Below are 11,645 nucleotides of genomic sequence, written 5' to 3'. Positions count from 1 at the left end.
TTTTTTGTGTGTTTTTCTTTGGATTCTGATAAGTTTCATCTTGCTCTCGATATCTAACCTTGGTTAGATTTACTTTTTTCAAATATTCCAAAATATTGGAATAATTTTTTCAAATAATTAATATCGAACATGTGTTCGGATCCATATTATTTAAGAAAAATATCCTCCTCAAACATTTTATTATACATTAATAAATAATTCTGCTTGTTTGAAATAATTTTACCTAAACTTTGATACAATTTCTAGCCCTAAGAAATCAATCAATTAAAATCAACAAATAAGGGTATTTTTGTAATTTTCATTGTTTTAAGGAGTTTAAATAAAATTTTTGTGTTTAAAGAGTTAAGATAAATTTATGTTTTGGTTTAGCGATTTATCTCCAATTTAATTTAATGCTATGGTGTAGATCAATCTATTACCTTATTTTAATTAGATCTTTGAAATAAATACGATATTTAATTTTCTTTTTTATTGAAAAAATCAATGAAAACTTGAGTAACACTTCATGCATATATATTTTTTAGAGTAGGTCTCTTGTGAGATGGTCTCACGGATCTTTCTCTGTGATACGGATCAACCCTACCGATATTCACAATAAAAAATAATACATCTAGCATAAAAAGTAATACTTTTTCATGTATGACCCAAATAAGAGATCTATCTCACAAAATACGACTCGTGAGACCGTCTCACATAAGTTTTTGCCTATTTTTTAATAGGTTTCTTGTGAGACCCTTGTTAGACGGGTCAATCATGCTCATATTTCCAATAATAAGTAATAATTTTGAAATAAAAAGTAATATTTTTTCATGTGTGAATAAATATGAAATTCGTCTCATAAAATTGACTAAAGAGACCGTCTCATAAAAGTTTTGTGTATTTTTTTTTTATACTAGCACAACATTTTAAAATAAAGCAAGATGAGATAGAGTAAAATTTTTGTTAAGATAATATTATAACATAAATTTGAAAAGACAAAGGAAAGAAAACAAATATTTTAATTAGTTTCTTAATATAAATCAAAATTTCTTTTGGAAAAGCAACTACTCCTAACTCCTACATCCACATTCTTTACTTAGCTTAGATTAATTTGCCCAAGTAAAATAAATCGAACAGGTTCTAATGTACACACGAGGTTTTGAACCTGATCGACACGAGCTCAATAGAACATGATCATCTAATTACTCAAGTTCTAGCTTACTATGATAAATTTGCTTCATTTGTAATTAATCTACTTTTTTTCCTATCAATATCGTATATATTAATAATATCTGATGTTATGTTAGCACTCCGATTATTAAAAAAAATGCTAATGAACTCCGATCAATCTCGAGCTGGCTTAATCCTCAATACCATAGCTCGAGCACCAAAGTCTCAAGAGTCCAAACTCTCAGTTTCCCTACCTCTCTTTTTATATATGAGATGAACAACTAGTTGAATAATTTAATGTAATTAAGCACCACATTTTTTGAATAAAAGACCAAACAAACAGTACTGAAACACGAACGCAGATTCGCAGAAGGCCAACAAATGGCAAAAATTTCAACTCACCAACCACCACTACGTAGGAAGAATACTTCAAAAATCTCAGGTTAATTTGTTAGGACCAAACTCAGGTCAACCTACTGCTATCCTATTACCAAGTAATAATAATATCTATGACTTGGTTTTTGTTTATTTAAAAATAATATTTCTCAACTATGTTGCGTTGCAAGAACCCCACGCCGATTCTTTCGGCAGCTGGCTGTATATATAACCCTCTCCTTCATTCATGCTCTTCAATATTCTTGTTTTCTTCATTGCACTGTTTTTTTTTCTACCACTTATAATATTTATATTAAGAAAAAAGGTGTTTCTTCAATTCTCTCCGGCCATTTTCCATTCTTTTTGAATATATATACCAAGGGGTTACTGTATTCTCTATAATATTTGAATATATCGAAGAATGGATAACTGGAAGAATTTGATCCACCTTTTCGTGACATTATTTCTATCGTATTTCGCGTCGTTACTGGTGAACCCAACGATCGCGGACGTCACCCTTGAGGCGGTTTGCCCCGGACAAGATGAATGCTCACTCGCCATTTATCTTACAGGCTTCCAACAGGCGGTATGTTTGTTCGTGCCTGCGTGTGTGTATTCATGAGTACTATTGTTCATATATTTTCGTGTGTGTGCGCACGCAAACACACACACACAGAGTAAGGCACCAATATTTGCCCCGCCCTATNAAAATATTACTTTTTATTGTAAATATGAGTTGGATTGAACCGTCTCACGAATAAAGATCTGTGAGACCATCTAAAACTTACTATCATATACATGTGATAAAATAGGTGAAGAACATCAAATTTTTTAATCGAGTACATTATATTTTTAAATTAGAACTCTTCACAAGAAGAAATCTTTTATAACACTTTTGTATAACAATAGGAGTACTACCACCAATAGAAAGTTATCGATTATGAAAAGTTAAAAAAAATTACTACTCGTTAATTAAAAAATATACTATAGAGAATGATAGAGAGAATGTTGCAGAAGATTTTTTTTTTCCGAAATCGATCCCCTAGCAAGATTATGGGTTTCGAAAACGGGTTATCGTGTTTGCGCGGAAAATAAAAATATTTATTTATTTTTTTTTGAAATAAAACTTAGGATATATCGTAGAACTGTATATATATTAGCCAGCTCTTTTTGACTGGGTCTTCATATGATTGTTAAAATGACAAAGATAATTTAATGATTAGGAAATTCTACTTGATTGTGATTAAATAACTGCTCAATTGTTAATTTATTTACATGCTTACAAGTTTCGTATCATTGAATCCTTCAACAGTATACACAGTCAAATATACAAAAAATAAAAATAAATATAAAAATAAAATTCAGTAACTTTATTTTATTAACAATTTGAGGCCCTATATCTTTTACTAAAGCCTAGCCCAAAAAAAAGCCCAGTATAGAGAGAACTTGGCCCAACTTGATATAATCCATGGAGTTTGGCGCGGTGCCGAGGAACAAAAATTTTCGAAAAAGTGGAAGCATGCTCCGGTGAATTTACACTATTTCCAGATGAACAAAATTAGAGAAACTTGTTCGATTCGAAGTATTGCTTTAATTTTTGGATGATCATGAAACAAGTGATAATGTTGAATGTGGTGGTGAAACTAATGGTTTCGTGTTTTTTGTAAAATGCAGATTGCAGGATTAGGTTCTGTGATTATGACGCCGCTGATGGGGAATTTATCCGATGCTTATGGTCGGAAAATTTTGCTTACTATCCCCATGATCCTCTCCCCTATTCCTTTCAGTACGTAATCTTGATTTTTTTCCATTTTTTTGGCACTAATTCAGCTCGTGAAGTTAATTTTTGGATTGTTGTAGTTGTTTTCAATTTTTGCTGATTTTTTTTCTCAAATTTTTTATTTATGTGCAGCGATATTGGCGTTGAAGAGGACTACTGAGTTCTTCTATGTGTACTATGCTTTGAAGACTGTAACATCCATGGTTTGCGACGGCGGCGTTATTTGCCTTTCTCTCGGTTATGTGGTAATTGTTAAGGATATTTCTTTGTTTTTTTTCCATTGCAAGAGCGAAAGTATTAATCGAGTTGCGAGCGATTTTTACCCAACTGTGTTTGTATCTCAAGAAAATTACATATTATTTCAGGCGGACAACGTATCAGAGGGGAAGCGTGTTTCGGCTTTTGGACTGTTTTCTGGTGTAATATCTGCCGCAACAGTTTTTGGTACATTAGCCGCTCGATTACTTCCGACTGCTCAAATTTATCAGGTCTTTCTTCTCTCATTATTTTGCATATTGAGTTAACTTTTACTGAACTAAGTACTGTGCCACGCCATTTGGGCAAACTCAAGATGAATTGATTGATCTAAACTTCCGATTGTATCACCAATCAGGTAGCAGCAGTTTCATCTGTAGCTGCACTAGTGTACATGAGAATTTTTCTCAAGGACGCGCCTCGTGATATCGAACCTCTAGAGGAACCAATCTTGAAACCAGGGAATGAAAACACCGAAGCTGGTAATGAATCATTGGAAGACACAGAGATCATCAAGAAAATATCTTTGCCAAAGCATATAATTCGCTTGTTGAGTAGCAGGTAACGTGAAATTTCAGATTTTTGCAATGTAAAGAATCTGAAGATAGTGTTTTTTATGGATCTTTGTTATTGGTGTACTGAAATGGTAATCATGTTTCAATATAATCCGTGATCCTCATTGCAGTGTTACATTTTCGCTAGCATCATTTGTTGCTTTCTTCAATAGCCTGGCAGAGGCGGGGATTCAAGCTTTCTTGATGGTACTCTCTTTCTCTACATTAATCCGACATAAAGACCGTTGGTAGTTGTGCTCATAATTTGTGGTTATATGATGTAAAATCTCTTTTGTTTAGTGTTTACATTGTTGTTACCATTTTTTACTGCAGTATTTCCTGAAGGCACGTTTCCACTTCAACAAAGACCAATTCGCTGATATATGGCTCATTACCTACATTACAGCAACCATATCAAATGTAATTTCAAATTGCCAATTGTTATTATATTATGCCGTAATTGTCCGTGTTTCCTCATCAAATTTTAAGTGGTGCTTGTTTGATGCACTGAAGTTTTTTGCTCAATAATTATTGAAATTTGTGCAGATGGTCTTGATGCCCATTTTGGGTTCACTCCTTGGAGAGGAGGCTTTGCTTTGTATTGGACTTTTTGCTGGATTCGTCAATGTAACCACACCTTCCAACTCATTAAGCCCTCTATTTATTTACAGCGATAAATTTGTGGTAACTTTGTCAAGTGTGGCTAATTTAATAACAGAGAAATGACGTTTTGGTTTCTGGTTTTGTGCTGGTTTTGTGCAGATGCTACTCGACAGCATAGCTTGGGCACCATGGGTACCTTACGCTTCTGCTTTCTTGGGCTTACTCCTTAGCTTTGCAAGTCCTAGTGTGAGTTGCTCATAATACATATCGATTGCACTCTTTTCACTATTATGGTAGCTTAATGCTGATGAAAAGATTTTTTTCCCCAAACACACAGATAAGATGCATTATTTCGAAACAAGTTGGACCCTATGAGCAGGGCATCGCTCAAGGATGCATTTTGGGCATATCAGCATTAGCCAATGTCGCGTCTCCGTTGATTTTCAGTCCTCTTTCAGGTGATCCTAGAAAAAATATTTATTTTCTTATTCTCTACTCGCGTAGGTAGAAGGCTGTAAACATCTATCTCAAACTCACATTTTAACCTTCTTCTTCTATATCCAGCATTATTCTTGCCCGAATCGGCTCCATTTAATTTCCCTGGTTTCAGCATTCTTTGCGTTGGTCTTGCTTGGGTAAGTACAATTCTTGGCCTCAAACTTGCAATAAATTTTGAAATTTAAAATGCTAATCACTTGCTATTTATGTTATAATGTGCAGTTTGTTGGATTCCTTTTAAGTACAATGATCAAGATTCTTCCAGTTTTGTCAAGACGACGGAATCAGCCATGCGCATTGGCCTAAGTACTACTATACGTATGCGACTAGTAGGTTTACATTATATTTTTGTTTTGTCGAAGTTAGTGTCATTGGTTTGATGACATAATGCCATTGGAATTTGTAAATGATGATTCCATTTATTTATGTCGAGAAGAATGTGTAAATATTATATGGCGTATGCTATGTGATTCTGCATTTGTTGTTCTACAAGAAAGTTTGGCGATTAATAAAATTTGTTTATCATGTAGTTCTTGATTCTCCTTTACCTTTTTATTTTCTCTTTCAAATAAGATCTACTCATTTAACAATGAAGACATTGGTTTATGCAAATTAGCTTTTCACATTATATTGCGCAACTAAAATTAAAGGTCAAACTAAATTCTTTTTAAAAATAATCCCATTTAACTAAAATAATATTGACCAAATAATAAAAAAAAAAAGAGGAAGTTTGATCCACAAATTTCAAATTAACCCGAAAATTCGATAATTTACAATTCATAAATTACTCATAGGTGGACTAGTGAAGAATGATAACCAAAGAAAGGGTAAAAAATAAAAGATTGTTGACTAAACGGATGATAATAGGTGGTGGCGGGTATCCGCTATCTGCGGCACCAGTTCCCACTCATTTCTGCCGCCGGAGGTGCCTATTACTGCCGGTAGCATGCAAGCTTACGAAACAAGGTGAGCACTTACTCTCGGCCCTCGTCATTGCCGAAGATCCTGCAGCATCCACTGGCTTACTACGCAAATTCGTTGCCTCTTCTTCCAAGCAAGTGGCACTCAACACCCTCTCCCATCTCCTCTCACCGTCCACCTCCCACCCCCGCCTCCGCAATCTTGCTTTTCCTGTAAGTAGTATTCGTGACTATCTATCTAAATCTTGGTAATTTTTTAGTACAAAAATTTATTGTGTTAATGCAAATGTAGCTGTACCTGATGATTAGACAAGAAACATGGTTCATCTGGAATGCTAAGCTGGTGGCGGATTTGATTGCTTGTCTATACAAGCAAGAAAGGTTCGATGAAGCAGAAAATTTATTCTCTGAAACAGTTTTAAAACTGAGGTTTAAAGAGAGGGATCTGTGTATGTTTTATTGTAATTTAGTAGCTTTTCATGCTAAGCACAAGTCCATTAAAGGGTTTCTTGATTTATGCGAAGAATTAAGTCAGCTCGTGTTTCAATCATCTTCTGTATATATAAAGCAGAGAGGTTACGAGTCAATGATAGGGGGGTTTTGTGAAATGGGATTTCCAGATAGAGCTGAGAATTTGATTCAAGAAATGAAAGAAATGGGCTTAAAGCCGTCTGGTTTTGAGTGGAGATCTCTTGTGTATGGCTATGGACAAATGGGATGTCTTGAGGATATGAAGCGATGCGTGGTTCAAATGGAGAACGACGGTTTCACCGTGGATACAGTTTGCTGTAACATGATGCTTTCATCATTTGGAGCTCAAAATAAGCTTTCTGATATGCTCTCATGGTTGAAGAAAATGAGAAGTACGAGCATTGTTTCATCGATTAGAACTTATAATTCTGCTCTAAATTCATGTCCAAACGTTCTCTTCTTGCTTAGAGATTTTAAAAATGTACCTCTGTCGATCAAAGAGTTGGTCGATAATTTGAATAAAGACGAGGCTGATTTGATTCTTGAATTAGTGAAATCATCAGTTCTTGATCAGGCTATGAAGTGGAGCTCTTCTGAGTTGAAGCTCGATTTGCACGGAATGCATTTGAGTGCCGCGTATTTGATTCTGCTACATTGGTTTGATGAGCTAAAACTGAGGTTTGACGCTGGAAACTATGGAACCCCAAGTGAAATATCTGTGGTTTGTGGGTCCGGAAAGCATAGTTCTACAAGAGGAGAATCGCCTGTGAAAGGATTGGTAAAGGAAATGATGATTAGAATGAAATGCCCGTTGAGGATTGATAGGAAGAACACTGGGTGTTTCATCGCCAAAGGAAAAGTATTTAAGGACTGGTTATGTCGCGAGGATTCCAGCATAATTCCTTGATCCTTTTCAAAGTACTGAAAGCAAATACTCAGCACTTTCTAGATTATATGCAGTGTAAATGTTGTAAGAGAATAACAGAGAAGCAAAAAAGAGAATCTGTATTCAATCTCTGTCGCAAAAGTAAGAAACCATCATTCTCATTCCAGAAATAAGCATATGTTTATTCTACAATTTGAAAATTCTACAAAATTTTCCTATTTGCTATTGTTGCAGCAATTGAAAAGTATTTCAGTTGAGTGCAGGTGGGGGCCATGTTGAAGGGATCCTGTTGGAGTTAAGAGGAGGCATTGCTCGAATATTGATGTCGACTGGATACAAACGGTACTGTATGTCGAGCTCTTTGAAAATCTTTACCATCTCTTCCACGAAAAGGGCTCGTCTATTCCACCTTTCTCCCATATCCTGGTGGTTCATTCGGTGTCTCATCCATACCGAGAGTTTCAATCTATGCAGGTCTTCAAGATTCATCATTACTACTGTTGGTGAGGGGTACCAGTGTTCACTCTTGTTCTCAATGTAACTGCGTTGGCAAAAGTGAGGTAAATGTTGGAAATCATGTGACAGAGTTTGGAATACATACACTGTAATACTATTTATTTAAGATTCAACAGTAAACAATTGCATAACAAAGAAATGCGAAATGTGCAACCATGTCTAGGGAGTTCCTGAAATTTAATGAGCCAATAATAAAGGATGAAACGATATCTACCTTGTTATTCTTTGCTTTATCACAGCAATCTTCTCTACTGGTGTAGCAATATGGACAGCAAAATCGACTGAGTCGCCCATATCTGGACTACGATAGTAATTGCTTATCGGCTTTGTTGCGAGGGTTACATTCGGATATAATATCTTTTGATTGTCGAATCTCAAGAAAACCGTAGTCAAGATGTTCATTTCTTCCACAATCATCTGAAATATTCGAAAATGAGACAAATTTTCCAGTAAGAACGTGGAAGAAAAAACTTATCTAAGCTGTTTTCTCTTTTGTGTTACCTGAACTCCATCAATCTCACATCGATCACCTACATCGAAAGGATGCATAACGAATACGAATATGACAGCTTCAAAGACTGTCTTGCAAGTGTTTCCGAATATAAATGCCACAACCACGATCTGGGAACTGATGAACAGCAGAAACTTGCTCGTTGCAATTTCAAGAATCACGAGGCAGATCACGAAAATGATGATGCCGACTACGACATTCACTATCTGATGTAGCTTGTTAACTGCTGTTTTTGTGTCGTTTAATGTCAAGGCGAGAGCTTTTCTTTCTCGGAAGGCATTGACCTGCACAATCAGGCACGATCATCATGAAACTAGCTTGAATTTATTTATTTTTCATCATGAAATATTCTGGAACCACCAATATGAATTTTTTTGTTGTTGTAGATCTAATTTTGGTCATGTGTTATTCGTACCACCCAACTTTTCAGGGATGCTTTGGTGATTTTTTCAATTTCGGTTGATCCTTCAATCACATTCAAGGTCTTCAAAGCCTCTTCTTCCCGCAAGAAACGCATCAGATCTATCGGGTAGATGAACCTGGCAGAATATAAAGTACTTTAACCTTGAATAGCAAGCAGGAAAAATTGTGTTACACTAGACTCAAGTAATCCAAGAGTCCGTTTCTAATCTTGCTATGAAAGACCAAGTGGCTGCCATCATATGAGAAGTCATAGCTATTAGTATTGTTGTAACCCAATCCTTTTAAACCTAATGACATCAATATTTCACGTTTTGATTGTTGTGTCACGTAGATAACTATCTAGGAAGACGGGAAATTGTTGCTAAACAACAATGTAGAATTAACCATCTAAACAAAGAGAACAGGTGTGTAATTAGACTCACTTGGCACCAGGCTTGGCCACATTTCGAAAAATTTTCCGGGCTGCAACTTTAGCCTCATATTCGCTCTTGATCTGTGTGGCAGCTTCATCCCCTTGTGAGCTATCGAGCACTTGTTCATCCAGAGTCGAGAGAACCCCATGCTTCACAGTATTCATTAATCTTTTCATATTCCAAGCAGAAACATTCTTGTTATTCAATTTATGAAGCTTATCAATTGACAGACCTTTATCTTCTTGGTTTTTAGGTGTCTGTCCAGAAATCTTGAAGCTCGCGCCCTTTATCGGTTTCGGGGGCAGCCCTCCCTGTAAGTTGCTTGTGAACTTTTCACTCTTTAAAGGTAGAAAAGATGGTGTTCTAAGCTCGGGTGGAAGAGTCGCCCCTGCATTTTGAAGCCTCAAAACCTCAGCCATAGTTCTCTCTTCTTCCTCCTGGCGGCACTGCATCTCTATCAACGGAGGGCCGGATAATGTCTCGATCACGTACTGATTGAACAGCGTTTCTTGGATACGATCAAAGAACGTGCTTACGTGGAATGAAGACGCGAGAACCTTTACCATAAGGGTCTTCGCCAGCCACAGCGAAGTCCCCACCAGCATACATATCATCAACTTGTTTACATACAGAAGAAACTCATTGTTCCCCTCAACCTTCTGATCGAGCATGTAATGCCAAGAAATGAGAACCAACCCCAACCAGATGCAGTTCTGAACAGCCTTACGGACCCCATAAACGAAATATAGAACCCTTTTACGCATGAAAAAATTCCTCTCAACAAAGAAAACCGCTACCCTAATCCCCCAACCAGACACCAGTCTCCCACATATCAAAACAAGAATCAGCATCTCCCATTTCCATAAACTCAATCCCCTTAATTTCTTTCTCTTCCACTTTGAAATCACAAGAGTACATACCAAAGCCGTAACAATAAGAATAAGACTGATCCATTGTGCTATTGTCAATGCATCAAATTTAGCCTTCTTGTACTCATCAGGAAGATCTTCATCGAACAATGGGTCTTCCTCTTCATCATCCCTCGGCATTGTGATCATCCCGGATGCCCTCCCTAGAATCCCAGATCGGATTTGGCCTGATTTGAGGATACCGGACCTTCTATCGGGTATCTCAGGCGGGTCCATCAACCTAGACCTAGTCTTCAACCTGCCTAGATTAGTAACTCTCCTCTGAACTGAGGTGCACCTCAATACCTGACCCTCATCACCCCCACCATTTTCAAAATTATTCGCCACATTCATTGATCGTCTCCTGTTAACCCTTCTGTGATTTAGATTCTCATCGTCATCAGAAGAGGATCCATTGTTTTTTCTAGAACTCCTTTGCTCATCAGGGCCTATATCAACCACATTAATACCTCCAGAGTCTTGATGATCCTGGAAAGAAACTCTAAGCTCCTTTGAAGTTGGATAGCTACGATATTCATCAAACCTGTTATTCTGATCCTTAAAAGAACTGCAATTAAGAGGGCCTGTTTTATTATTACTTTGATTGCCATGGCGAAGCTCATCCATTTCCAAATCCATGTCCAGGGAAGTTTCGCCTCCCGCAGCCTTCTGTTTATTCAAGAACTGGCCAATCAGCTTCACTGAAGGCTCCTCACCAAAAGAGAATCCGCCTTTTTGCATGGCGCCGTCTCCACCTTCACCCCAGAATTCCAGGCTCGATTCCCTCCAAATGTTCTTGTCACCGAGGGTTGTGGTGGCGGCTGGTCGATCACTGCCACCGTCAATTTTAACGATGACTTCTGAAGATCCTGGCATGTGGTTGTGGGAGGCGGAGTCAGATGATTCACGGCGATGATCCGACAAAATGGGCTGATTCTCGTATTTCGCATCGTCTTCTGTTACACTGCCTGCAGAAATTCTTCTTCCATGCTTATGGGATTTGAATGAATTCTTGAAAGACGAAGAAAAGTCCATCAGTGGCAAACAAAAATTAATCAAGAATCGCCAATAGGTAAATGGAGATTGAGAATAGATATTCCCTTTTTGGTTGTCTATATATCGAGATTGGAAGACGAGAACTCTTCGGTTTCGAGTTTTGACAAGGTTACATGATCGATACATACATACTGATGCATATACATAGACACACACTCACATGTAAAAGTATACATATTTTATTTTCCATGTTAATTAGATATAGGAATTTTATTAAAATAAGATATATAATTAATCTTTGGGGTTGAAAATAATTTAAATTTGATGCATTACATTATTATTGAACAAGCACCAAAAAGGACTAAAACTAATTAGCGTATTTCGTTC

General features: G+C 36.7%; 3 protein-coding genes across 8 annotated transcripts; 2 read left to right on the top strand and 1 right to left on the bottom strand.

Annotated features, from left to right (window-relative positions):
- Positions 1 to 1,781: 1,781 nt before the first annotated feature.
- Positions 1,782 to 5,737, top strand: LOC140987667 (uncharacterized). Of its 2 annotated transcripts, none has more exons than XM_073456277.1 (12): positions 1,782 to 2,110; positions 3,199 to 3,310; positions 3,437 to 3,549; positions 3,670 to 3,792; positions 3,918 to 4,120; positions 4,245 to 4,320; positions 4,447 to 4,533; positions 4,660 to 4,740; positions 4,876 to 4,962; positions 5,054 to 5,174; positions 5,281 to 5,351; positions 5,437 to 5,737. In XM_073456277.1, the coding sequence occupies exons 1-12, from the start codon at positions 1,946 to 1,948 to the stop codon at positions 5,518 to 5,520; spliced, it is 1,323 nt and encodes a 440-aa protein (XP_073312378.1). In that variant the 5' UTR covers positions 1,782 to 1,945; the 3' UTR covers positions 5,521 to 5,737. The 2 variants fall into 2 exon arrangements, with proteins under 2 accessions (XP_073312378.1, XP_073312379.1); XM_073456278.1 differs by lacking the exon at positions 1,782 to 2,110 and adding an exon at positions 2,984 to 3,106.
- A 264-nt stretch (positions 5,738 to 6,001) lies between these two features.
- LOC140987666 (pentatricopeptide repeat-containing protein At2g17033) lies at positions 6,002 to 8,602 on the top strand. 5 transcript variants are annotated; one of them, XM_073456274.1, is made up of 5 exons: positions 6,002 to 6,347; positions 6,427 to 7,632; positions 7,726 to 7,833; positions 7,966 to 8,051; positions 8,247 to 8,602. In XM_073456274.1, exons 1-2 carry the CDS (start codon positions 6,024 to 6,026, stop codon positions 7,510 to 7,512), a joined length of 1,410 nt encoding a protein of 469 aa, XP_073312375.1. In that variant the 5' UTR covers positions 6,002 to 6,023; the 3' UTR covers positions 7,513 to 7,632; positions 7,726 to 7,833; positions 7,966 to 8,051; positions 8,247 to 8,602. The 5 variants fall into 5 exon arrangements, with proteins under 5 accessions (XP_073312375.1, XP_073312373.1, XP_073312374.1 ...); XM_073456272.1 differs by having other exon boundaries at positions 7,726 to 8,051; XM_073456273.1 differs by lacking the exon at positions 8,247 to 8,602 and having other exon boundaries at positions 7,966 to 8,216.
- Positions 7,741 to 11,384, bottom strand: LOC140987665 (mechanosensitive ion channel protein 6-like). The gene is made up of 5 exons (XM_073456270.1): positions 9,364 to 11,384; positions 8,934 to 9,057; positions 8,509 to 8,802; positions 8,222 to 8,424; positions 7,741 to 8,032 (listed from the first exon to the last, which is right to left on the bottom strand). Exons 1-5 carry the CDS (start codon positions 11,295 to 11,297, stop codon positions 7,741 to 7,743), a joined length of 2,847 nt encoding a protein of 948 aa, XP_073312371.1. The 5' UTR covers positions 11,298 to 11,384.
- Positions 11,385 to 11,645: the final 261 nt, after the last annotated feature.

This window comes from Primulina huaijiensis, chromosome 11 (genome assembly GCF_012295235.1).
Source record: "Primulina huaijiensis isolate GDHJ02 chromosome 11, ASM1229523v2, whole genome shotgun sequence".
Lineage (NCBI taxonomy): Eukaryota > Viridiplantae > Streptophyta > Magnoliopsida > Lamiales > Gesneriaceae > Primulina > Primulina huaijiensis.
Note: the sequence above shows the minus strand (reverse complement) of the source record. Positions and strands in the feature narration are given on the sequence as shown.